At 35.5% G+C, this 26,208-nt stretch overlaps 2 protein-coding genes across 11 annotated transcripts; one reads left to right on the top strand and one right to left on the bottom strand.

The window, feature by feature from the left end:
• The first annotated feature begins 721 nt into the window (after window positions 1-721).
• Window positions 722-16,338, top strand: LOC111010379 (DUF21 domain-containing protein At1g55930, chloroplastic). Of its 2 annotated transcripts, XM_088120288.1 has the most exons (15): window positions 722-1,713; window positions 4,088-4,185; window positions 4,274-4,367; window positions 6,549-6,626; window positions 6,755-6,858; window positions 6,993-7,074; window positions 7,666-7,805; window positions 8,179-8,257; window positions 8,366-8,429; window positions 8,885-8,976; window positions 10,993-11,058; window positions 11,197-11,313; window positions 11,428-11,447; window positions 14,198-14,365; window positions 15,066-15,207. In XM_088120288.1, exons 1-15 carry the CDS (start codon window positions 1,150-1,152, stop codon window positions 15,070-15,072), a joined length of 1,773 nt encoding a protein of 590 aa, XP_087976414.1. In that variant the 5' UTR covers window positions 722-1,149; the 3' UTR covers window positions 15,073-15,207. The 2 variants fall into 2 exon arrangements, with proteins under 2 accessions (XP_087976414.1, XP_022139452.1); XM_022283760.2 differs by lacking the exon at window positions 11,428-11,447 and having other exon boundaries at window positions 726-1,713; window positions 15,066-16,338.
• Window positions 16,339-18,112: 1,774 nt separating this feature from the next.
• On the bottom strand, window positions 18,113-25,427 carry LOC111010437 (ARM repeat superfamily protein). 9 transcript variants are annotated; one of them, XR_015789081.1, is made up of 3 exons: window positions 23,738-25,427; window positions 20,949-21,025; window positions 18,113-18,720 (listed from the first exon to the last, which is right to left on the bottom strand). XR_015789081.1 is itself a non-coding variant. In XM_022283871.2 (2 exons), exon 1 carries the CDS (start codon window positions 25,163-25,165, stop codon window positions 23,750-23,752), a length of 1,416 nt encoding a protein of 471 aa, XP_022139563.1. In that variant the 5' UTR covers window positions 25,166-25,427; the 3' UTR covers window positions 18,113-18,720; window positions 23,738-23,749. The 9 variants fall into 9 exon arrangements, 2 of the variants coding, with proteins under 2 accessions (XP_022139563.1, XP_087976415.1); XR_015789080.1 differs by having other exon boundaries at window positions 21,681-25,426; XR_015789078.1 differs by having other exon boundaries at window positions 18,113-20,271; window positions 21,681-25,426.
• Between the last annotated feature and the right edge of the window lie 781 nt (window positions 25,428-26,208).

The raw sequence follows: 26,208 nt of genomic DNA on the forward strand, positions 1-26,208 counted from the left end.
AAAGTTAATCATGTTTGGTTTTGAGCAATATTGGGTCGTGTTGGTTTGTATACACAGTTTTTACTCTTCTAAATAGCTCAAATAAAGATGGTGGTGCATCCAAATCGTAGGGATGCAGGAAAATGTTAGGACAATTAGGTGCCGAATCCAGATTCCGAATCTTGAATATGGGCATTACAAATGGTATTAGAGCGGAACATTTCGTTACATCGTCGTTAATCAATCTAATCAACAAATCCTGTCAATATCTAAATAACGATTTAATGTAACAAAAAAAAAATACTTATTACAATGGGGTTATAGATATAATTATAATATTTATGGACTAAATAGACGCTAGCATCAAAGTCGAATCGCTCAATTTGCAATTTAAACTTTAAAATGAGTATTATACTGATTTTCTTTTATCTCAATTTTAACTGTCTGTTTCTTAAGTTAGAAACATTTTGGTCAAAGCGAGCATATACCTCAAACAAAGAGATTGTGAGTTCGAATCAATTTTAACTGTTTGTTTCTTAAGTTAGAAACAGTTTGGTCAAAACGAGTGAGTTCGAATCTTCTCTCCAAGATGTTGTACTAAAAAAAATTATAAACAATTATGATATATACAGTAGTGACTTCTTTTTTCTTGTAATAAATGTGAGCCTGCTCTATTAGTCTCTATGAAACATATTGATAATATTCGAATCAAATACAAAGAGTGCAATTTTTCCAAAACTAAGAAAACAGAAGGCCCAGCCAGAACTGCACAACAAAACAATGTGGTGAGGTCCCATCTTCTTCAGGGCATCAAACATATTCTCCAATTTATCTTTGCCCCCATTGACATGTTTGTGAAGAAAGCTACTTTCTGTTCATCCCTGTGAGCCCATCAATTCCAATTTCAGTTATGCTTCAGCCTAGGATCAATTCTACTTCCCTTTAGCTTCCCATATCTTCTCCCTTTTCAGTTCTCTGTCCAGGCAGAAGAAGGAGAAGAAGAAGAAGAAGGGTGCGGCCAAATATCATTTTACGTTACATTTCAATTGATCAATGTGTTCCAGAATGCGTCTATAAGGTGGTTCTTCACTTCTGTTTCGGTTTCATTTGCATTTCTGCATTGGGTTTTGGGTTTTGGGTTTTGGGTTCGGGGTCCTGGAAAGTTAGTCCATGGCGCTCCAGTCTTCGACCCTGAGTCCGCCCGCCTTCATTATCGGCGCGAAACCGTTTTCTATTCTGCATTGCTATCGATATAAGGCAGTACCAGTGAGGATTTTTCGGAGTAACAATCGGTACCCTGGTCTTTATTCGTCGAATTGCGTTCAATTTCGTAGTTCTGGGAGCATTTTGTGTACGATTTATGAAGAAACTGATATGTTTGCAAATGGAGCTCGTTTGGGACGTGGGGTTGGTGAGAGCTCGAACTGCCCAAGTGTTCCGGAGCCGAATCGTGATTTTGTTAGAGCAATAGCTAGCCGTGGGATTGTTTTGACTGCAATTGTCTACGGTGTGCTGGTTGTTGGATGTAAAAATGTTTTGGCAATGGAGAGTGTGGTTAATGCGGGCAAGGGAATTGTTGGGCAGGGCATATTATCGTTTAGAAATGCGTGGCCAAAGGCGTTGATGGTCCTCAAAATTTTCAAGGAGCAGGGTTTGATTTTGGCTGTGCTTTTGGGACTCTCAGCGTTTTTTTCTATGGCTGAGACTTCAATAACCACTCTTTGGCCTTGGAAGGTAACTTAATGCTGCTCATTTGTTATTATTTTTAGATCTTAGAAGAACACACGTGCTTTGAGACCGAGTCATTTGATTTACAGATGAAATTGCTTCTTTTGTTCATCAGTGGCATTCACCTGTTGCTTCTCGCTTAACAGCATGAAACAACCTAAACTTATGTATATATATAGACGTTTGTGGAGCTCTTCAAATGCGAGTTGCAATCCAGAGTTCAAAAAGGCTTTAATATTAATGTTCTGAAACCACTTCGAAAGCAGCCCTCAACTCAAATTTATAATGCATTTGGATTCATTACATCTTTGATTATGCATGTCAACTTCTCGTTCTCAAGTCTCCCTGTTCTCATTCTGTTGGCACCACATCCCTCCCATGAAATTTCTTTCCAAGGAACACATTTTTTCATCAGTTTTGTTTTTGTTTTAAGAAAACATAGAATATTGTTTAAACTCAATTCCAGAACAACACTGAGTGCCTTCGTGCTACATTTGCAAATCATTCACTAGTATTGTTAAAAGATGGAAAAATCACTATGGGTTGGCCTAGTGGTCATTATGGGCCAATGAAAAAAATAAAAGGCTCAGAGGGTATGAATTCAAACTATGGTAGTTACCTACCTAGGATTAAGTATCTTATGTATTTCCTTGGCAACCAAATGTAGTAGGGTCAGACGGTTGTCTCATGAGATTAGTTAAGGTATGAGCAAGTTGTTCCGAACGCTCGGGGATATTATTAAAGAAAAAGGATGGTACATAACTTTCCTATGTGAAACAAGTTGACGTTGCTAATCTAGATGAAGAAGAGGCCATCTATTTTTATTTAACGGAATTTTTGTGAAGCTTACAACAATGTGGAGTGAAAAATTTTGGATTTCATTCTATGGAAAATGGTCTCAAATCAAAATGGAGAATACTGGAGGGGAAATTGTTGTAAATTGACTAACTTCACTATTCTAATTATGGAGACTCATGGATAAAAATTTGCATCCATGAGTATTAGACATGGGTTCCTCTTTCTCATTTTTTTATTATTTTTATTTTAGAGGTGGATGGTCTTGGTTGGATTAAACCCAGAGGTAGGGAAGGGGAGCTCATTGAAGGGTTTAGGATTGGGAGGGACAATGTTGACCTTATTGCTTAAGATTTGTAGACGACACAATTTTCTTCTGCCCTGGTGTGACGTGAGGAGTTTTTGATAAACATTTATGGTGGCCAAGGAGGTGGATGAACTATTGATTCTTAAAGCAGTTGATTGATAATAAATGTTCCATTAAAAACTTCATGTAGAAAGTCATTAATGAGGTTGTGTGCCAAAATGTGATCCAAGTTGACAATACTCCTTGTTTTATAGGTTGTGGAGTAAATTATTAAATATAAAATAAAACAGTTGTGCAGATTCCATGTCCAGTGCACCCCTTTAATGTTGCCTCCAAGAATATTCTGCCGCAAAAAATGTTGATAATAATCAAGAAATATATGAGGAGCGTAGTTCAACCTGTGTTATTGTTGGCGATTTGATGGTAGTGGAGAACTGTACAAGAATCATTTTATGAGGGTTGCAAGATTTCATGAGTTCGTGCCTTTAAAATTTCATTTTGCGGTAGAAACATGTCTTACATTGGAAAATTTATCAATTGCTCAAAAGGTTTAGACTTATAGAAGTGGTTTGATGGGTATGGTCAAAGGTGACAAATGGACATACTATGTAATAAAGAAGATGATGTGAGGAAAACAAGGCATGTCTAGGAGTATGTACTTAATGATGTTTGGTGGGACAGAATGGGTTGTATTCTTTCTGTTGCTTTTTGGCCATATACAAACAAATCTCCTGTTTACCCGGATTAAAGAGGTGAAAATCATTCCATATGGATGTGAAAGAAATGAAAATGACTGAAGAGGTGACTGGTGGCTTGAGAAATATAGTATTTTTGGTGACTGGTGGCTTGAGAAATATAGTATTTTTGTAGAGATAGTAGAGATGTAAATGGAAACCTAGAGACATGGTGTCCTAGTTTTTAAGTGAAGTTCTTCGCTTATTGCAATTATTTCCCCTTTTCCATCAATACTAATTGTTGAGCCTTTTGTAATATTCCTCTCTTTGTATTTGGAGGAGTGTCTTATAATTTTTTTGGTTTTGTACTTTATTCTTATAATGAATGCTTTTTATTCCTAAAAGAAAGCAATTATTTCTTCTACCTCATTGTATTTGTTAACCTTTTCTCTTTGTCTCTCGATATATGGTTTATCATTTTAACGAATATTTAATATTGATGGGTATTTTTTTTTGTAATTATATTTGCTTTAACAAATCTAAAGTTAATGGCTCTCTCTCTCTCCTTTTTTGTTTTTTTTTGGGTAAAACAATACTATATCAGGTACGTGAATTGGCCGAAAAGGAACCTGAAGATGGTGTCTTCAAAATGCTTCGTACTGATGTTACAAGATTTCTCACAACCATACTTATTGGCACAACGTATTACTCTTTTAATCTCTGTCACAACTAATTCAACAATTTTTATCAGCTTGTTTTTTCTCATTTTAGATTCTGCTGATGTACTTAGTGTGGTAAATATTGGGGCAACTGCATTAGTCACAGAAGCTGCAACTGCAATTTTTGGGGAAGCTGGTGTTAGTGCAGCAACTGGAGTGATGACTGTATGTATGAATGTCCTATCTCAAACAATTCAGAAATACAAATTATGGAAAATACCTATCTACTTACATGCATGTATGTATTTATGTATGTATCTCTGTACTTGAATATTGTGAAAATGTATGTATCATGTTGTGTTCAGATAGAACAAGGGAATTTCAACAACTTTTTCAACTCCTTAATAGGGTGTGTATTAACACAAAGGAAGATTGAAAATTGTGGTGCTTACATTCCTTGTGTATGTTCTTGGTAAAGTTAACGTTCTTTCAACTGACAAATACTAGAAGGTGTAAAGAAAAAAAGTTTTCGGCAATTTAACTGGGTAAAGGATCAGAAGTTAAGGATTATTAGGAAGTTGTTCCTTTAATGTTTTTATTTTATTTTTAAAAAAGAAAAAAATATTTTCTATTTTTATAGAAAAAAAGATCAGCAAAAATGTGTTTGATAATTTATTTTTTGAGAGTGGTTTCCTTTGTTTGTGTCTTTGTTTGTTATTACGAGTGACCTATTCATGACAATAACTAAAGACGCTTTTGTTTGATATCACAAATTGTTATGAAAAATGATTGACATTATGAGCCACCTAATCAAAATTCTTAAAACCATTTTTTAAGCAGAATAAGCTGCCAAATAGCCCCTTAAAATTTTCTTGTAGACGTAGGGTCTAGAAGGCTTAAACATGACTGAAAGAATTCAAAGGAGACACCCAAACATGAGTCTTCGTTCAAATTGATGCCTGTTATGTAGAAGGGAAGAGGAAGAAGTGAATAGTTCTTTCAGCCCCCTTAGTTGGAGATGTTGGATTTGTGTGGGTCTTTGATACCTAAGCAAATGAAGACAGCATTAAACAACTATTATGTGGTCAAAGGCTTAGGGGAAAGATAAAAATACTATAGATCAATGAAATAAAGGCTATGCCTAGGGGAATTTTGTTGGAGAGGAATTACGATTACCGGATTTTTAATGAGAAGGTATCTGAGTGGGAGATGAAGTCTTTGAGATGGCTAGGTTTTATTTTCATGGCGTTCCCTGTCACTACTGTTTCGGTAATTATACTCGTATAACTAGTTCCAATTGGAATTATTGTTGTAACCTCCTGTTGGTACTTTGTGTGCAACTTTTCACTTCATCAATAAAAGGGAATTTCCTTTTCAGAAAAGAATTTAATTATGTTATTTACACTAATTTAAAGCATGATGTGTGCATGTTTTGCAATGTGATCCCCGGGGCCCTGAAAAGAGAAAAAGAGTGAAAAAAATAAAACTGTTCACACTATTTCCTGATTTATGTGTCTGAGTAGTTTTCACTATTGGTTCTTGTAAGTGTAGCCCTTTGTTTCTGGTAATACATCATTTGCTATTGACTAGGCAGGAAATATATATTTTTTTTAATAATTTGAGATACCATTTGGATGAAGGGCATTATGTTTAGATATTTACAACTGTGCCTTATATTTCTTTTTCGTTTTGTGTTATGGGTGTCCTCTTAATATAGAAACTATCCTAATCAAGCATTTTTTATGGAACAAATCTATTGTGGCTACGGATCTCTTACTTATCAAGTTATCATCAAGGAGTGACTAGTGAGATCGATATCTGTATCTCTTCCTATCTCCCCAATCAATAAATTGACTGCACTGTGGAGATTTAAGAGCTCTTTATTTTACTCTTGACTTTTTCTCATAACAAGTTCAGGTATATGAATCATAATAGATATAGCTCCTTGGTGGGTGTGAGGTTAAAAAATAAAGCAATGGTGTTGTGGAATTGTACTACTAGCTCTCCTTTGCCCTTTATGGAAAGAAAGAAAAGAGTTTTTTGAAGACTCTTGTTCTACAATGGATTTTTTTTGAAACAGTACAACATAGTTTTTCTTGGTGGTGTTCAAACCATAAGAAATTCTTTTGTAATTACAGCCTCCACCTTATGATTTTGTATGATTGAAATGCTTTGATGTAGTTTTTTTTGGGGATCTCCACCTCTGGCCGTTAGGTTGTCTTTTATTCTTTTGGAATACAACTGTTCTCTGTTTCTAATTTAAAAAAAACATATAGCCCCTATATCTCTTCCTTTCCCAACTATATTGTTGTTGCTCTCAACCTACATGTTAGATAATTGAAAACTTTGTTCGTTGCTAAAGTTTGTGGGAACTAGGCACCAATTTTACCTTCTTAATGTTGTTAGGTTGCCATTTTGCTTCTCACTGAACTCACACCAAAAAGTATTGCCGTGCATAATGCTACGGAGGTTGCTAGAGTTGTGGTACGTTACATATGCTTATTGCATCACTAAACCCTCTATTTGTGGTTTTCTTGTTTCAATGCTTATTGATACTTACAAATTTCAACTTATTTTTTTTCTTATGACTGCATTAATTTTGTTACCTGTAGGTCAGGCCAGTGGCATGGCTTTCTGTGATACTATACCCAGTTGGAAGAATTGTCACCTATTTATCAATGGGGATGCTTAAAATGCTGGGTATGAAAGGGAGAAGGTTAGTTTTGTAATATCCATGTTTCAATTACTTGGAAACTTCTGTGCACTGTTCGATTCTAAAGCTGTGGTTGCGTGAAGGTTTATGAAACTCTTTATTTCTTATTTATTATCTCACCTGTCTTTATGTGTTAGTGAGCCATTTGTAACTGAGGAGGAGTTAAAATTGATGTTGCGAGGGGCAGAACTGAGTGGGGCCATAGAGGAGGAAGAGCAGGTAATGGATAGGCTTTCTAGGACATTCTTATATTAGTAAAACTCTTGAGCTTGAATCTTGAATTACATCATGGATGCCGTTTCTTGTTCACAGCATGTCTGAAGCTCTACATCTAGATGGTCTTTGTGATAGTATACTGCAATACTTATTAAAAGAAAAAATAGTATACTGCACTGCAATATTAACTCTTTCTTTCTCCTTTTGGTGACATAAAACAAACTATTTTAAGAGAGATCAAAGACTTTATTATTGTATCTCACACTAAATTGAATTGATCCCCCCCCAATCTTTTGAAAGAAGCACGCAAAGTAAGAAAGAAAAGTTATGCAAGAGAGAAACAATGAGGAGAGGTTGCATTATCACTTAGTCTTCGTGAACTATAAAGTCTTATGGACACATAAGAGCAATCAGACGTCAGGAACTGGCATTTTAGTTAGACAATTTCATTGTTATTGGCGGAATGTGAACATTCATTGTGCCTTATGACTTATCTATTGTCTGGATATGCCGTCAAGTTATACTTAATTTTTGGGTTATCTGTGTAAAATGTTTGGCATGATGGTTGACTACAGGATATGATTATGACTACAGGATATGATTGAGAATGTTCTTGAGATAAAAGATACACATGTGAGAGAGGTAATGACACCTCTTATTGATGTGGTTGCAATAGATGGCAGTGCTACACTGGTTGACTTCCACAATTTGTGGGTGACTCATCAGTACTCAAGGTACATAAGATTTTTTGGGGTTGAATCAATGATGGTCGTCCCTGAAAATTGTGGTTTGAATACGTACATATTTTTAAATTTTTACTTGTACTGGATTATAGATTTCAAAGTAACGGGAAAAAGGCAAAAGGAAAAAAAAAACCTAATCTTTATTTGGTCTCTTATGTCTCTCAAAGTGGTTGTAAACCTTAATTTCCTTTATTTGAAATTTTTTTGATGAAAAGCCAAACTTTCATGATAAAAATGAAAGAATACCAAGGGTAACAAAAGAAAATCGGCCGGACAAAAAGGTGCCAAACTAAGAAAAAAATGCTCCAATCAAGCAAAACATCTTTTAGCCATTCTATTTATAACTATGTGATTATCTTTCTAGGGTGCCTGTTTTTGAGCAGCGTGTAGATAATATTGTTGGGATTGCATATGCAATGGATCTGCTAGATTTTGTCCAAAAGGTTGAGTAGCTTCTTCCGCTCCCCCAATTTATCATAGTTAAAATTGCATGTTGTTAATTGTAATCAAAATCTCACAGTGCAGATTTATAAACTCTTTTGGTTTTGAAGGGTGAAGTACTAGAGAGCACTACTATTGGGGATATGGCTCATAAACCTGCTTACTTTGTGCCTGGTAATTCTTAACTCAAATGTACTGTTTTTAGTAGAAATTGATAAGCTGATATAAATATACAGTCGATATTGGTGTTTATAGCTTACTTGCAGGCTATAAATTCTACAAGCCTTTCCAATAATAAATACATCTTTCGCATTACACTACATAATTATGGAACCTATTTTTGCATTGGTTCTCAGATTTCTGATTCCCCTGCTTCTCATTCCAGGCTCAATGCTGGCACCCAAAAACCCTCTTACTCAATCTACTAATTAATTTCATTCAAATTGGTTAACTTTGTGCGATAGGTTAAATTTTCAGTCCAAACACATACATGCAAATTATACTTGAGTTTAACCACAAGTTGGGATTGTATTACATAAATCTTTTTCATTTCATTTTCCTGTTGTCATTTTGAGTCTCCCCGTTTATCACTACTGTTTCATGTCAAAGTTGCTTTTTGGGTTTTCCAGATTCAATGTCAGTCTGGAATCTTCTCCGAGAGTTTCGTATCCGGAAAGTTCATATGGCTGTTGTTCTTAATGAATACGGCGGCACTGTTGGAGTATGTAAACTCACCGTGTTTTGATTTTTATCTTATGTAATGATTAATGCTATTTGGAACCAAGATTTGATCCTGAAGTTTAAGAAACTGTACTTTTCATTTTAATTCAGATATCTTCATCTAGGAGCTTTATCTTTAGGTAGCCAGGAGTCTTATTCACTGCATAAAATTTGTTCTCACAATTAAAATTTTATTGCTAGGGAGAGCAGCTAGTAAGGTAAAAGTCAACACAAGGAAACGTGGATCTGCAGCTTGGATCTTCTAACTTATGTACTTGTCACCTATGATTATTTGCTAAGAAGCACGGGCACGGACAGTGACACGCCAATTTTAAAAAATTTAGGACATGAACACGTCTGGGACACGATTTTTAAAATTTTTGAAAGATAATATGTGTATATATTGATGCAGTAATACTTCTAAATAAAAAACTCAAACCTAGTTAGTTGCAGTGGCAGCGACATAGTTGGTCAGAGGCAGTCGGTAGTTTAGTTGACAGAGGTGGAGGGGAGGGCAACTGGAGGTGGAGGAGGCAAAGCACAGGTAGAGAGAGACAGAGAACAATCGGGCAAGGAGAGAGGAAAAGCTCTCCTTCGTTACTGTTTGAGTTTTTTTTTGGAAATTATAACTTTTTATTTATTTTTTATTCTTAGTGGATTTTTAAGTGCTTAATGGACTAGGCTTTTGTTTTTCATTTGATTTTAGCCTTAGGTTTCTTTTGAACTAAAAAAAAAAGTTTATTTTAAGTGGACGTGTCCACCGCGTGTTCCCCATGTGTCCACCGCATGTCCAAAACTTAAAAAAAAAAAAAAACCAGACACGCTATTTTTGCGTGTCAGACATGTGTTTGAAGCATGTCCCTGTCCAACACGGACAGCTTTCTAGATGATTTGTTAGGTTTATGTTCAGGCTTTTATCTTTTCTTTATCATCTAAATTGATGGATATACAAGGAGTTTGGGTTTTATGAACTACCAAGTTAAAAACAATTAGACATTGCCAATGACAGCACTGATTGCAGAGTTTATAATTTGGGTTCAGATACGAGCTTTGATAAGAGTGAGATATTTGTATTTCTGGGAAGAAAGATTTAAGTAAAAAAAATAAAAAAAAGGTGGGGGGGGGGGGGGGGGGGTGCTTTCTAAGGCTATTCTTTCCTAAGGGAGTTGGAGGGATTCATGGTATTTCTTTGTACAGGTAGTGAATTATGGGTTCAAAAATTTGGAAGACAACAATCTGGGTTTGGGGTTTCAGTTTTGTTCCTCTAATTTTTTTGTGAGGTTTCTGTATTTGGAATGAGGTTTGCAGTTTCTATCTTTTCCCTTCTAACGAAGATTTAGATCTTTGTGGTAGTGGTGCTATAGGTTTGTGATCGGTCTTGTTAAGAAAGTATTCTGTCAGGCTTCAGAATTTTTGGGTAGAAATTTTGGTTTCTGCTTCCCTTTCTGGTGCTTTGAGGTCTTCCTTTTTAGCTATTAGTGTGAATAATGCTCTGATTTTTGTATCTCAAAGTTTTCTAGCAGCACCATATTTAATCTCATTTGTTCTATCATAATTTCAACACAACACTGCACTAAATATATTTGTTGAAATATAACCCTGACTTTATATTAAAGGATTTCCGTTATATATAGAATTGGTATTAAAATTTTGAAAATAGAGACCAAAATGGTCACTTTTTAAAAGTATAGGGACCAAAATGAATATTACAATAGTACAAGGACCAAAATGAACCAAAGCTGAAAATATTGAGATCAAAATAGTATTTTAACCTAAAATCAATTACACGACCTTTTATATTTTATCTTAAATTTTCTCTTATATAGGAACCTTATTGCAGTGTATTTTGCTGGTATGTGAATTTCTTTATACTGTTTTTTTTGGTAACTTTACAAAGGAAAAAGGATACGGTAGTTAAGAGTTGCATGATAAGTTTGGGTACTCAAAATATTAACTCATATGATCCTTTCTTTTTAGTGAAGATCTCATTTATCTCTTTAATTTTCTGATGGCTCAGATAGTAACCCTGGAAGATGTGGTTGAGGAAATTGTAGGTGAAATCTTTGATGAAAATGATTCAAAGGTAAATTCCATTGTCATTTTTCTTATGTTCTTATCTAAACTAAAAGTACAACCACTGGCATATTGCTTGTCATGCACTCATGCTAAATTTATTTTTTATTGATTTTTTTGTATTATAAAAAAAAAAAAAAACCTAAAGGAGGAGATCCAGAAGAAAACTGGCTATATTGTGATGCGAGCAGATGGAATATACGATGTGGATGCGAATACTGCAATCGATCAGCTCTCCGAAGATCTTAATATCAAAATGCCAGAGGTATTATACCTTTTTTAGCCTGTAAGATACTAATGTTTCCATTGAAATTTTGATGGTGGGTCCTGTTCTGTTCTGTTCTGGGACTTTGTTACTGCTGCTGTCCAATCGAATCAGTTACCTGAAGGGCCCGTTTGGTAACGTTCCTGTTTCTTATTTCTATTTTTTCTTTTTTATTAAAGAAAAATATAAGTGCATGACCCCAACATCCATGGATTCAAAAATGATGAAATAAGTTATTTATTTATTTTGGAACAAATTGGAAACGGGAACCAGAAACAAGAAACTTGTTTTTTTGTTTTTGTTAGTTTCTGAAATTTCTATACAATATTGAGAATGTTTCTAAAAAAGTGAGAAACGAGAAACATAAATAGTTGTCAAATGCTTAGATTTCTTATGAAAATTGAAAATGAAGAACAAGAAATGAGAACGTTGAGAACGTTAGCAAAAAGGCTAAAGTAAACTTGTTTACTTTTCTACATGTCTAGCCACCTTGAGCTACATAGCAAGAGCATTTCTCAAAACTGTTCACAGTCGGTCATCTGTACACATGCACTCACGTTCGTATTTTAAATTCTTTCAGTTTTTTGGTAAGTAATCATGTCTTAAAAAAAAATTCATACATGTGGAAAAGGGGGACTAGGCACCGTAGAGATTATGAAGAATGTGATAGGTGTCTAGAGCATTATTTATGTATGGAAATATCAAAATTGGGTGAAGAACACCCTATACGCTATGGTCGCAAGCAACCCAGCCAATCGAGAGGGCTGGTGACTTTCTCAAGCTTTAGGACCTTACCAAAATGATAACTAGCTACCTTGCTCACATACTCTCCCCAACTATACCAAGCATAAAATCTAACCGTTGGATACCTAATTTCCCGTTTTGCCTCTCGTAAACTATACTTTCATGATTGAAGGCCTAATAGAATTCCTCCCGTTGATGGAGGCCAGAAAATAGGATACTTGCGGCAAATTCAGTAGAGTTTTTGTCCCATGAGGACACATTCAACTGAATGTTGTTCCAAATTTTCTCGAGGTCTCTATTTCCATCCTAAAAATTGTTTGATTTCTCTTCACTTTTCTAGAAAGTGGCCATCATTATGAGTATTCTAAAATAAAAAAAAAAAAAGGCCAGAGCCTATAACTACTCCTAAAGGGTGTCCACGAGTAAGCAGGAAGAGGAGTTCACATGAACTGAAGGAGGCTGCCACAAAAGATTGAAAGAAAGGTGAAGCTATGCTGAAAACTGACTTAAGGAAAAAGAAACAAACAAATGCTCTAGAATTTGACATATTGCTGCAAAGATAATACCAATAAGGGTTAAGACATACACTTGTTTGATTTTCTTTTCTGGATCCTGTTAGAAGTGTTGAGTAAATGAGCCAAATAAAAGTCTAGGTTTCCATAGGATCTTGTCATTCCAAGTATTATTGCACAACACTTTTTTGGAAGGGAGGGTGTAGATTGCATGAGGCGTAAAGAGGATGATTTGTAACTTGTAAGGAAACAAGCACAACTTCTCCACCTTCAAAACTTTGGAAATTGGAATTCAGAAAAGGGGGTTGGAGAAATTCGAAATTCTAGGAATCCTCTCATCTTTCTCTAACTCCATTCAAAACTCGAGAAGATTTCTTTTTGAACTAGCTATACAAGTTTATTTTTTGTCTAGACACGCAGGAGCCTGTACAAATATATATTTGAAACAAAAACAAAACTTTTTATTGATATTTGAAAAGTTACAGTAAAAAAGTAATAAAGAAAATAAAACATCATCAAGATTCAAAACAAATTCATACATTGGAGACCCTTCTCTAGTTCTTTTTGTAATGCCTTCTCTCTCCTCATCAACCTAGATTGAAGGCCTTTTTTGTTCCCTTCTCTTTTTTAGGCTTAGGGACCCCCCTCAGGCCATTAAGCTGTTTTGTTCCCTAAAAAAAAAGTATTCCTGCATCCCCCCTTGAGCATCATACAGCAAACAAAAACAAAAATATTGCTCTAAGCAGTTTACAAAAATGACCCCACCCCTCCCCCATAAAAATAGTTAGAGAAAGGTTCTGGCTGATGTAAAGCATGACTCTTTGAAATATTCCATATTTTTTAACCAATCTAGTGATTTTATTTTTAAGAGTCTTAATTTCCTTGAAACCGAATAGTCTATAGAGATGCTTCGATCCCTAGAACACCGGAAGGAAACTGTCAAAGAATAGATTTAGGGGAAAAGAATAGTAAGGGTATGTTAGTAATTAGATAGGAAAGTTGTTATAAATGACCTTACTTGAACAGAATCTGTTCTATAAGTTGTACAACTGTATCCTTGAGTTCTAAGGATAGGGAAGTTGTTAAAATAAAATAGAGCGTGGGGAAAAGGATGAATACAGCCAATATTCATAGTGATAGTGTGGTTTAAGCTTGAGTGATTTCAATAGGGGAGGGTCCAAGTACCTGGGAATGACTTGGGATTATTGCAATGCTTTTATCCTTTTTTATCTTTCAATCTATTTTAGCTATTTGGTTTCTATCAACTTCATTGATTACATGGGTTTTAATTTGTTGTCTTGAATTGTAGTGACATTCAGTTGTATATATTTATCCTCGGTTTATTGAAATTTTTGTTACTTAACCAAAGAGCAAAAACCAGAATAGTCATATAACCATTAACTCACATTTTTACTTCTAAATTTATATATAGCATATACCTACATACGTACCTACGTATCTATAATCTTGAAATTGTATTTTGAATGCTAACTACTATTTTATTATTATTATTTTTTTTTATCATTTGTGAGCGTCCAAGTTGGCTTGCACACACTCCAACTAATCTCATGGAACAACCGCTTGAGCATACCTACTAATTTCTTACCTATTACTTCTTGCCACTTTAGGGTCATCAATATGAGACAGTGTCGGGTTTTGTTTGCGAGGCTTTTGGATATATCCCAAGGACTGGTGAAACTGTTAAAGTGGTCCTTGAAAAGGAAGATGAAGAAGAAGAAGAGTCCAATGCTGAAAACAAGATTCAGAAGGAAAGACACTTGGTCTTTAATATTGAGGTATAATTTCATCTCTGTATTGACTACAATTTCATTCGGTATAATTTGTTGGACAAGTACCAAAAAGCATGGGATAATCGATCAACCTTTCATTTTCTTTGGTGTGATTTTTTTATCTGCCACTAGTTCATAATTGATCTGCGTATAATATCATTTACGTCATTGCCTTTGGTCAGTGGTATTTATATGTAGTTTATATAGATTATGAATCTCTTATTTAATAATATGCACAAGAATGCATCACGCAAGTACATTACTCTGTAAATTAAGTCTTTCCAGGCTGTCTTACATGTCTCGTTTAGGTCCCTTTTTCTTGAACTGAGGCTAACTGCCCCTAGTGTTAGTGATACAATTCCTTAACTTTCAGGTTTGGATTTTAGTATTAACTATTAAGCCGAGTATCAGTTGTTTTGTTTCAATTGAATATCAGTACTTAAGATAGAATACTCGGCTGGAATCTATTCTGACTGTTCCTTGTACTTCCTTTTCTCTTCAATGAGAAGTTTTGTTTCTTTTTAAGAAAAGAAAAACTCCATAGTAATATGATTTATGTCTCAGTTCTTCATTTTTTCCGACACCTTGAAAGTTACCTTGTATCTTCACCACAATACTCGCATCTTTTTCAGCAATTTCACGCTATGTCTTGTTCAGTTTCTTTAGTTTCAGAGTAATGGGGTTGATATGTTGGACCTTTGTGCAGATATTAGCAGGAAATGCTAGAAAGGTTAGTGCTGTTCGGTTTGAACGGGTGAATGATGATAACGGTGAAGTGGCTCATCTTGTCCCAAAAGTCGTGAAGAAGAAATGGAGCAGTAATGGGGAGTCTGGTAGTGTAGAAAATGATAATTTATTATCATCAGAGAGACTTGATGACAGCCTCTCTAGTGAGCATCAAAATGATGATCATAATAGTAGTGATAGAAATTAGTGAGCATAACTCATTTTTGTTCCCTCATTCTTACAACACCATATAGAAGGTGAAGGATTACATTGAAAATGCAAGACAAGCACCAACAAACAATAAACTAACGTTATAAATATTTCACAGATGAAGAGAGGTGTCAATATTTGAATCATCAACACAGTTTGTTCTGTGCATGACTGTATCTCTTGACCCCATGTCAATATTATCTGTGACTTGAAGATGAGATTTTCTGCTTTCCAAGATTGGCTGATGGTACGAAGAGCCTTGGAATGGTGGCCTAGGTGGAAGAACTAGTTCAGAATGGAAAAACAAGCCAGTTTGCTCGGAGCAAACGCCTGTATTGGCCTGTATCGCCTCAGACGACATCCTTCGAAACTCTTTCTGCTCTCTCAACTCCTTAGCTTTCTGCAATTGTCTAAATCTCTCCTGCAGCAAGGCAATGGAGGAGTTCATTGCTCTGGCATTACAGTTCTCACTACCCATTGTCAGGAAAAGAAAAAAAAACCAAAAAAAAAGAAGAAAAAAAGAAAAGAAAAGAAAAATCCACTCCACTCCACTCTACTCCGCTCTTCGCCAACGGTACCTGTTAGATAGCTCGTTGAGGAATGTTCGAACATCTGTATCTCTATTTATAGAACGTGGGTAGGTGATATTTTGAGGAAATTAGTAGATGTATTAGGTGAGTTTAAGCTTTCAATTAGATATTTGAATGGCGAAAATAAAGGAGGGAAGAAGCAGGTGCCAAGATGGAAAGGCCAAGTAGAAATGGCCAGAGGAACAAAGCTGAGTTTTGGTTGTTGGATGGTGAAGAGAGGCAGAGACTTCCAAGGAGAGAGATGTGAGTGAGAGGCAGGAATGTAGCTTTTGTAGGCGTATGTTAAGAGTTCAATAATTGGATTGTGATTTCAAGTCTGTTTGTCTGAGGGGCTGTGCTGTGCCTTTTCAAGGGGATTTTGCTTTCAAATGTACCTCTCTCTTTTCCTTTGAACTACTACTCAACATGTGCAATGGACAATGGTGGAAATGTATCCTTTTGGGGTTCCTCTGCTGTTCCTCTCTCTCAATTTTATTCTTGTTGGTTTTAAAAGAGGTAATATTAGGTTTAAATTTCATTTGTAAATTGTTTAACAAAAAATTTGGTCATTTTATTGATTTATATGATGAAGAGTCCTGAATAAGTATGTGAAACCATCTACCGTAGATCAAATGTTAAGTATTGAAATAAGTTGAGATTTATTTTATGATTTAATAAAAATTTAATGGTGAACATCAAAATAGTTTTTTAGACAAAGTTAAGAGATATATTAAAATTTTAATATTTTTTTAGTACAACAATTCGAGGATATAAGAGATCAAACCACCAACTTCAAAGTAAGTGAAACTTGTCAATTACCATTACGCTATCTTCATGTTGGTTATTAGAATTTTAATTTTAAAATTAGAGACCTTCATGTTGGTTATTAGAATTTTAATTTTAAAATTAGAGACGTAGTTTTAAAGTTTTTTTAGAGTACATGGACAAAATGAACGAAGATAATTAAACTGAAGACCCTGCCCCCTTTTCAAAGATCAGCTTCCCCCTTTTCAAAGATCAGCTTGGTCATACCGCCCTTGAATTAAAATTAAAATTAAATTGACAATTATACCCCTCTTTTATCATCTCTCTCCCTTTTCCCTTCTTTCCTTCAAATTTGGGAAAGAATGAAGGCTTTTCTTTCTCTTTGGCTGAAAATTTTCAATACCCTTCATTGTTCCCTCTCTTTGGCATTGGACTTTGTTCATAAAATTAATTTAAAAAAAAAAAAACTGATTTTAATGTAAACACCTACAAAAAGCCACATGGAAATGAAAATGAAAAGGAAAAGGGTTATGAGTTTTGTCGTAGAATAGTTGGATTGAAAAGAGAACTCAATGATACCTTGTTGGATTTTAGGGTTTGGAAGTTTGTTTGTAACACCACGAGTCCATTGACCAATGAGTGAACCTAAAGCCCCACCTTCTCCTTATGACATACAATATTCTTACAGCTAACTTCCAAATCTCCAAAATCCACCACTACACATTGCACCACATTTTCAAGCATTCATCCTCTTCCACACTCCCTCTATTCCTTTCCTCCATGTCCTCTTATGGGATTCTAACTCCACCCCTTCACCTTCTTTCTCCATCTTTTACGACCCCTTCCCGATCATCTGACGTCATATAGCTCGATTACTGGTCAATGGGATGAATCTCTCTTTCTTACTATTGGTTGACAATAGTTGAAGCATTCACCGTCATTTGTTGCCATTGTGTGGTTCATACTTCGTTAGTGCTTCCACTCAAGAAATTGAGAAACTAATGTCGATTTAGGTTGTGCTTGAAATGAGTTTTTCAGAGTGATACTTTTCCTATATAATCATTTTTGGAGGAATCATGACTAAAAGCTTCTTGTGAAAATGCTCTTGAGTGCTTATTTTTATCTGTAAAATTTAACACTATAAAAATTTTAAATTATAGCAATTTTTACTGTTTCAAAAATCATACCAAACTCACTATTAATTTCGTGGCATGTGTCATACAAATAAAGTGTAGGACACGATGAGACATACTTATTGTGATCAAATAAAGTATAGAAACACTTTTCATTACTCTAAAAGTTATACCAAACTCATCCTTAGTCAAAGGCACAATCTGAAATGCTAACTATGATCCAATAAAGGATTTTCCTAACCTCAAGAAGTATATTAAGAGAATGGCCAAAATTAACTATATTGTAAATATAAGATCGTACACAAAAGTAAGTTGTCACAAAAACTGAAAGAAGAGAAATATAGAGAATATGGAGCAATAGACTCAAAAAGAGAAATTGATTCAAACCACTGTAAGATGTTAATATACTATGAGTTTCTAAACTATAAAATATTGTAGGGTCAAGCAACTATTCCTTCGTATTAGTTGAGATCGGAGGAAAAAAACATAGGAGAATAAAAGTAATAGATTTCCTTCTCTCTCTTCACTGGAGATCTAAACATGGAGTTGCTATCATGTCACATATAATTAAAAAGAATGAGAATAGGATATGTGTGTGGAAAGAAGCTTAGCTGATGAAACAGTGCAGATTTGGGCACTGCATGCTGTGTGTGTACGACTCCTCCTAGGATGCCATTGGAGGCTGTGGCAGCTACTTCCATGGCATATTATATTCACATCTCCTCAGCTGCTCTGCTGCCACTGATGTGGGGGGACGGCCAAACAAGTAGTTGTGTTACAGTAAAAACGCCTCGGGATCGGATGGAGTCACAGACCTGCAAACACAAACCAAAATCCAAACAGAAAACCTTTCTGAAGATGGCAGTAGTTTAGTTATGGTGCCATGGCTGCTTTTCTTCTTTCCTTTTCATGGATATTGTTTTTCCTTTTAACTCGAGGGATGGCGATCTAACAAAAGCTGAAAAATCATTCAGATACTTCAGAAATTATGCAGCTATCCCTCTCCCATGCAGAACATTTCAACTTTTGATTTATGTCTCTGATCTTTGATATTTGTAAATAGCTTAGAGAAAGTTGGCTGCCTATATGTCATTTACAGCGAGTGCATCGCCATTTTGGACGCCTAGATGGTCATTGATAAATGAAATGACACCCCCAAAATTCCTAAACAGTAATTTTCACGAATAATCCTAGAATCAAACACTAATTATAATACATCGTTCAAGTTTTATAACTAATTCATTTGCACGATTCAGACACATTTACATAGATGTAGGGTTCTCAATTCTGACTTTATAAATCCAAACTTGCTAAAATTTTGAAGTGCAACCTATTAACAACAAACTATATCATCATGAAATGTGCCAAAACCAAAGCAAAATCCAACCCTAAAATAAATGAATTCAAAAAATCTTCGACAGATCCTAAGAAAGTTTTCCTGTATGTTTATTGTAGTGTTTCAGTGTTTCTTTTAGTGAATTTCAGAGTGGTATATTATCATGCGACTTGTGATCATTAAAGGTGTCCACATCAATAAAGATTCTTTGTAATATCCATGTGGGCCCGAGTCAGCTTGTGCACAACTACGTTTATCAAAGAAATTTGTAGGATATTAAGTTTTACGTAGGTGGCCTAACATTGATGAAAAATAGTTTTTCATTCTTGGGCTTGCAACCATTAACATGAACCATGTCCTAATTTAGCAGGCTCTCTTTTTCCCCCCTTTTTTTGGATAAGGTAATACATTACGAAGAAATGGTTAAATACAAAAGAGGAAGATAAGAAACATCCCTTGCAGCTAATGAGCTTAGAAAAATGCATCCCAATTGGCAAGAACAGAAAAATGACTATAAATATAATATCAGAAGTTTTTTTAAAGAAAATACCAACTAGAAGCAAGAAATTGTCTAAGGTCTCAAAATCACTGAGACTTCTAAGCTAGCTAACCATAAAAAGGTCTTTCTATTTCTTTCCATCCGAATTTCCTACAAAAGATCCTTAATGGAATTACTGCAAAGAACTTCAGCCTCATCTTTGAACAAATGACAACACAACATGAGAGATGGTACATTTACAGTCTTCATGGAAATAACAATGCATCCCAAAAGCTTCCAGCAAGAAGAGCTAAACGAACAGAACAAAAAACAAATGCCCTCTGATCCTGAAAGCCCTTTTTGCAGAGTAGAAGATTGAAAGAAAAGAAAAATGTAGCAGGAATTCTTTGGAATCTTCTCCATAGTATTAACCTTCCCCGGAGCCAGAATCAAGAGGAAAAAACCACATTCCTTTTAAAGTTTTTTATTTCCATATGGAAGCAGCAGGTCCATTAAAGAAGCTTCTTGTGTCCTCTATAGTCTATAGGGCAGCCAACTGGGAAGGGGATTTAACTATCCAACTATTCGTGTTGAATCCTGCAACTCTATTTTAGAAATGCATTTGAATAATACCTGGTACTTATCCCTTTCATTTAAGAACGGCTCAAGAGACCTACTTTCCACGTGGCAAGAGGCTATCAGCCAAAAAAGAAACTCTGATAAGAACTCGAAGAATTTCATATGAAAATTCAGTTGAAAACCTAAATGTCAGTATAAATCAATAATTTCCATATCAACCAAAACCTATGATATTAGCATTGGGAGTGGTGGTGGGGGTAGGGAGGGACCTTTCACTTTTTTCATATATTATGCATGTGCACGAGGTGCAACTAGATTTCATATCCTGCTGAATTATTACTCAGCTTGGAGCTTTGACAGTAGGATATCGAGAGCTGAACTAAAAACTTTCCACTTCAGTAAGCATTAAATTATCAACAGTTCTCAAAATTTAAATTGTCACATTACAATATTTAAATTATTCTTTTAGAATTCTTTCATGTAAATCTATGACTGAATTGCAACCTCCGCCTATTGTATTTTAATGGAAACAAAATTTGATTAAACTTAGAGACTACAGCTGATTGGCTAAGTAGACTGCTCTCGAGAGCCTTCAAGACTGGTTTTATAGAGGGTTTCAACATCAAGAGAGACCTGATCATTAAACTATGCAGTTTGCAGATGATACACTAGTTTCTCTCCTTTTGACAGAGCAATTGGTTTAAAGTAGTCAGCTCCCATTTGAGGGTCAACTTGCACAATTACAAAGGTGGGATCAACAAAATAGTGAAGAAGGTATGTGGCAGATACTTACTCTTGTGTAGTGGAGGATTGGCCTCTAAAGTATCTGGGTTTACTGATAGGCGGCAACTCACCAGGACTTTCGGATACCTGTTTAGGGAAAATTCAGGAAGGAGTTCAAAAACGGAAGAAAATTTATTCTTCTACGAGAAAAAGATTCGTGTTGATCCAAGCCATTCTTGTTAGCATCCCAAACTACTATTCATCGGTTTTTAAGGCTCTGGTAAGTGTGGCTAAAAAAATTGATAAAATTTTGAGAGATTTTCTCCTATGTGAAGGGGCAGACCTTGATGGAAGATGTAATCTTATTAATTAAGACATTGTCTCCCTTCCTTAAGAAGCAGAAGTTTTGTGTATTGGCAATACACCAGTTATGAATACTTCTCTCATAATCAAATGGCTTCTGAAGCAAGATCTCTTATGGCATGAAATTATGAGTAGTAAGTACAGCAAGGAAGATTTTGGATGGCTAACAATTAAAAAGAAGTAAAGCCAGCAGCTGCAACCCATGGATGCATATTTTGAAACTTCCAAACAATCTGATTGAATTTTTTACCTTCAGAGTTGGTGTAGATGGTAAAATTTTGGGAAGATGTGTGGATAATAAAAGATAGCGTGTTGGCAACCATCTTTCCTAAACTTTATGCATCGACAGGTAGCAGAGACTCCTCAATTCAACAGTCTTGAGACCAACACTACAATCATTGGGACTTGACATTACTTCTAAATAGTGGAATGGACAAACCTTCTGCAGGAACCGGAAAATGTTGCTTTTTGAAATTTGGAGGGCCGTGAAGTTTGTAAAATAGATCCTTCAGGTAATTTTATGTGCAAGTCTCTTTTCTGCAAGCTTGTGCAGATCACTCTGTGCCTACAGCATTATTCAAGGCTCTATGGAAAGATTCTTGAAGGACTGAGTAGAAATCTCAGATTAGAAGCAAGAAATCCTCACAAGGGTCTCCACCCGAACTGTTATATCCCCTGTAAAACAGATGAAAAATGCTAGCCATTTGATCTTTTCTCGGCACTTCTCCAGATCCTTATGGTGGAGGCTTCATAGCACGTCTAGAATTAGCTGGAGTATGACATTTCAGTATAAAGTATAAACAGCATGATTAATTTAATTGTGGAACAATTTTAAGAAGAAAGCTGGAGTTCTTTAGTCTAGCCCTATAAGAGAAATTTTGTAGGAGGTTTGACCAGAGAGTAATAGATGAATTTTTCAAGATGAATAAAAGGACCCAAATCTTGGGATACTTTTCTTTGTAGCTTCTCCATGGAGCTCTTGCCCAAAATATTCATGAACTGTTTCCTCTCCTATAAAAACTCTGGGTGGAGTGCCTTTCAAAAACTCAGCAGAGTTTTTTTTCATCTTTTAAAAATTTGATAGATCAATAATTTTTTTCTTAAGAGAATAAAACTTTAAAATTTATTTATTGATTGATTGAAAACAAAGTGTAACAAACAAAAGCGGCCCCGGGATGTATATAGCAAACAAAAAATAAGAATTCAAACCCACCTCTACAAATAGAAACCTTAAATATCAAACAAACAATAATTCAAACAGAAAAGAGGAATATTATGGAAGAAACTAGCAACCAAAGCCCAAATGAAGGCACTGAAATGCATAGCTCCACAATTTCCTCGACCTGATAATGTCCTAAAAAATCTTCCAATTTCTCCAGTTGAGTACACCATAAAATAGAAAAAAATAATAATAATAAAATAAAAAATTAGCCAAAGAAATTATCCTCCATCCTCGAATAACCCACTAAAATCCAAATTAGAAGTGAGGTTGAACCCAAACATTTGCAAGAATCTGCCCCATATTGTGCCGGAAAAAGAGTTGTGCCACAATCAATGATTCTAGTCCTTTGTTGACTCCCTACACAATATGGACCACTGGAGAAACAAACAAAGGATAAACCTCTAAATAGTGTTCACAGTCTTAATTCGCTCATGGGCCACTAGTCAAAAAGAATTTCATACTTTTTGGGAACCTCCAATTTCTAAAACTTCAAAAGGAGATCGAGATAATTAATCAAGGAAGAGGGAATTAAGGTAGAGAAAAAGAAGGTTCACATAAAAACACTAGAAGAGTACAGTACCCAAACCCTCTTGTCCTCAATCCAATGACTAAGGACCACAGCAAGAATGACTTGTGAAAGAAACGCATGGTCCCAACTCTGCCAATCATTAAAGTTTCCCGTAGATTGAAGTTAGAAAGAAGAACTCACGATATGATAATAATTATTTCAAAAGAGAGAGAGAGAGAGAGAGAGAGAGAGAGAGATTAATGCTGATAGAAAGGAGTATAATACCAAAATGAAGGGATCAAGTCCTGTAATTATCACTAGCTACATTCTGATGAATCTTCATTGAAGAAGTAAACTTGGGAATTTCTTACAGAAGAAAAAAACATATTTGCAAAGCAAAGATCCACCCAAAATTAAAATCGAGAGCTAAAGATTCAAAGCTCTAGGGGCATGCTTAAATTAATATTTTTCTTATAAGATATTTGAATCATCTAGAATGTCATAAATTACTCCAACTCAAACAGGAATAATTCATTTTTCTCATGCTGTATTTGAAATGGAAATATCTTAATTTGAAATGTAAATAATTGATCATGAAAACATTGAAACAAGTTAGTTATAAATGTGTTCCTAACATATTTATGTCCTAATTTTATCTTTAAGAAAATAAAGTGCAATGCATCTATCTAAATTTGTATTCATATCTGGTGTATGGTGTATGAGAGCATTCTTTTTAGATTACAAAGACCTATGATGAAAGTAGTACCACAGGAGAAAGTTACAGATCTGGATCCCTTGTAAGTTGGTCAATTCCCATTTGACGCAGGGACCTCATACTGTGCTGTTCAGTAGTGCGAATATGGGTCATTCTTTCCTGCATATTCCGGAAAGCAGGAGTGCTGACTGCTTCAGATACTCTACCACAGTAAAAGAGGTCTTCAGAAAAATTTATAAGGGCCTCAGCAGCATTATCTTTCAGCTCTTCTAACTCATCTTGCAACAGTTCGATTAATCGTTCAATTGCCCCTGCATCAGCAAGTGCAGCCCTATCAATCTCATTATAACTTAATTGGGCTATAGCTCCAGAGACTTTTTCCCTCACTTCATTATTCCTGTCCTGTAATAGATCCACCATAACTGGAATGGCACCTGAATTATGTGCTGTTGATATGGAGTACTTATACCCTGAAAGATCCCACAAAACGTCAGCAGCTGCAGCCTTTGCTTCATCATCACCTTCTTTAAGAATTCTCACTAAATGATCAGAAATTACAACTGCATTCTCCTCAGCAACAGCTAAGAGACAGAAGACGTCCTCAGCAATCTCCTTACCAATAGGGTGGTTAGGCCACTGAAGAAGATCAGCAAACAAAGGGATAGCCCCAGCTTGTGCAACGGGCCTAATGTAGGCTACATGAGCTGAAACTATTCCCAGGGAATTACCTGCTACAAGTTTTGTTGTGCAATCCCCTCCACGAAATAGCTCGATAAGCACCGGCACCACTCCCAGCTCAAAAAGCATGCGTCTTCCACGCTTTGTAATTGCAAGTAACCCAATTGCTTGGCAAGCTCTTTCTCTGGAGGCCAAGCAGCCGCATCTAGCAGCTTCCACAAGAAAGGGGAGGCCTCTTAAACTTATAAGGGCCTTCCTAACCTCTCTCAATAGTGCCAATGCACTCAAAATCTCCAATAAATATCTTCTAGAAGCATCAATCACAGAATCCAACATACCAATAATAACTTCCAAACCCCCATTCCTAGCTATAATCACACGACTAGTTTTACCAAAAGTAACAACACTCCAAACACATTTAACTAGAATCTTCCGGAAACCACCGTTAGAATATGGCAACAACCTCAGCAAAGACTCTAAAGCGCCGGAATTACCTACCGCCATGGCTAACGTACCATCATCACCTCGACAAGATATGCGTCTTAGACAATATGCTGCAGCTCCTTGCATGGACTGGCTCGAATTAGTGATGGGGTTATCTCCAAGATGCTTAGCGATAATGGGTATAGTGCTGTTCAAGATATTCTCCGGGGCACATTGAGAGAGATTAGCCAATTTGACTGTGGCTTTCACTTTAACAGCCTCGGATTCTGAAGCCATAACATTTTGATACTGCCTCAATGCCTCTTCCCAATTTAGGTTCGGCTTTTCGGATTCTTTACGAATCCGTGAGCAACTCATGACGAAATTCAAAGGCCCTAATCAGATGAAGAGACAGAACGCCGTACGAAAATCAGGAAAAGTGACGGAATCAGTGAAGTACTCGAATGGGTTTCGTGTAGGTACATCAGAATCGGAAGAAATAGCAGTCGGAAACTGTGGAGGCATTTTCCGGCGCCGACTGATCGCAATTTTCCCGGCGAATTTTTGGGGCTCGGGTCGTTAAAGCCCAATTTAGAGATTTGGACAAATACTTCTGTAGGGATTTTTACTTATTTAGTTCTCGAGAACACATAAGAAAATGAGACATGGAAAATACTTTTTTTTTTTGGATGGTAGGAAAATACATTACTTACCAGAAATATTTATAAATGTGCTATAATTAAAAAAAATACATTTTGTTCTCTGAGGCTTGAAATAAGTGTTGTTGATCCATCGCTGAAGTTTAAAACTTTGGAGAAAAAAATTAGTCAGCGAGAAGAGACATAAAGAAAATTAGAGAAGTGTAACCAATTTTAGGGGAAAAAAAAAAAGAAGTTAGAGCCAAAAAAGAGAGAGAAAGAGATTAACAAAAAAATCTAGAGGAAAAAGGGTTAAAAAAGAGATGGAAAAAAAACCTTAGAGCGAAAAGCATCTATACAATTATTTTAGAGAGAATAAAAATTAGAGAGGGAAAATTTTAAAGAGAGAAAAATGATAGAAAGATAATAATATTAGATAAAATTCATATACCTCATGGTTGGAGATATATGTCAATTACACCTTAACAAGAATGACAAGAATTTTAGAGAGGAAACGTTAAAGCAACAGGTACAAAAATTTTATAGAGAGAATCTAGAGCAATGTAAAAAATTTTAAAGAATGATAGAAAAAAAAAGGGAGAAAACGGTCCGAGGGAAAAACTTTAGTGAAGAAAAGGTAGAAGATAATTGAAAAATTTTGGAGATAAAAAGGTTTAAAAGAGAGAGAACTTAAATTTTAGAGAACAAAAAGTGAAATAATTTTAAAAAACTAGACACAAAAAAGAAATATAACATTTAAAAAATTTAAGAGGGAGAGAAAGA

Source organism: Momordica charantia, assembly GCF_013281855.1.
Source record: "Momordica charantia cultivar OHB3-1 chromosome 11 unlocalized genomic scaffold, Mcharantia_2.0 BLBB01000011.1, whole genome shotgun sequence".
Classification (NCBI taxonomy): Eukaryota; Viridiplantae; Streptophyta; class Magnoliopsida; order Cucurbitales; family Cucurbitaceae; genus Momordica; species Momordica charantia.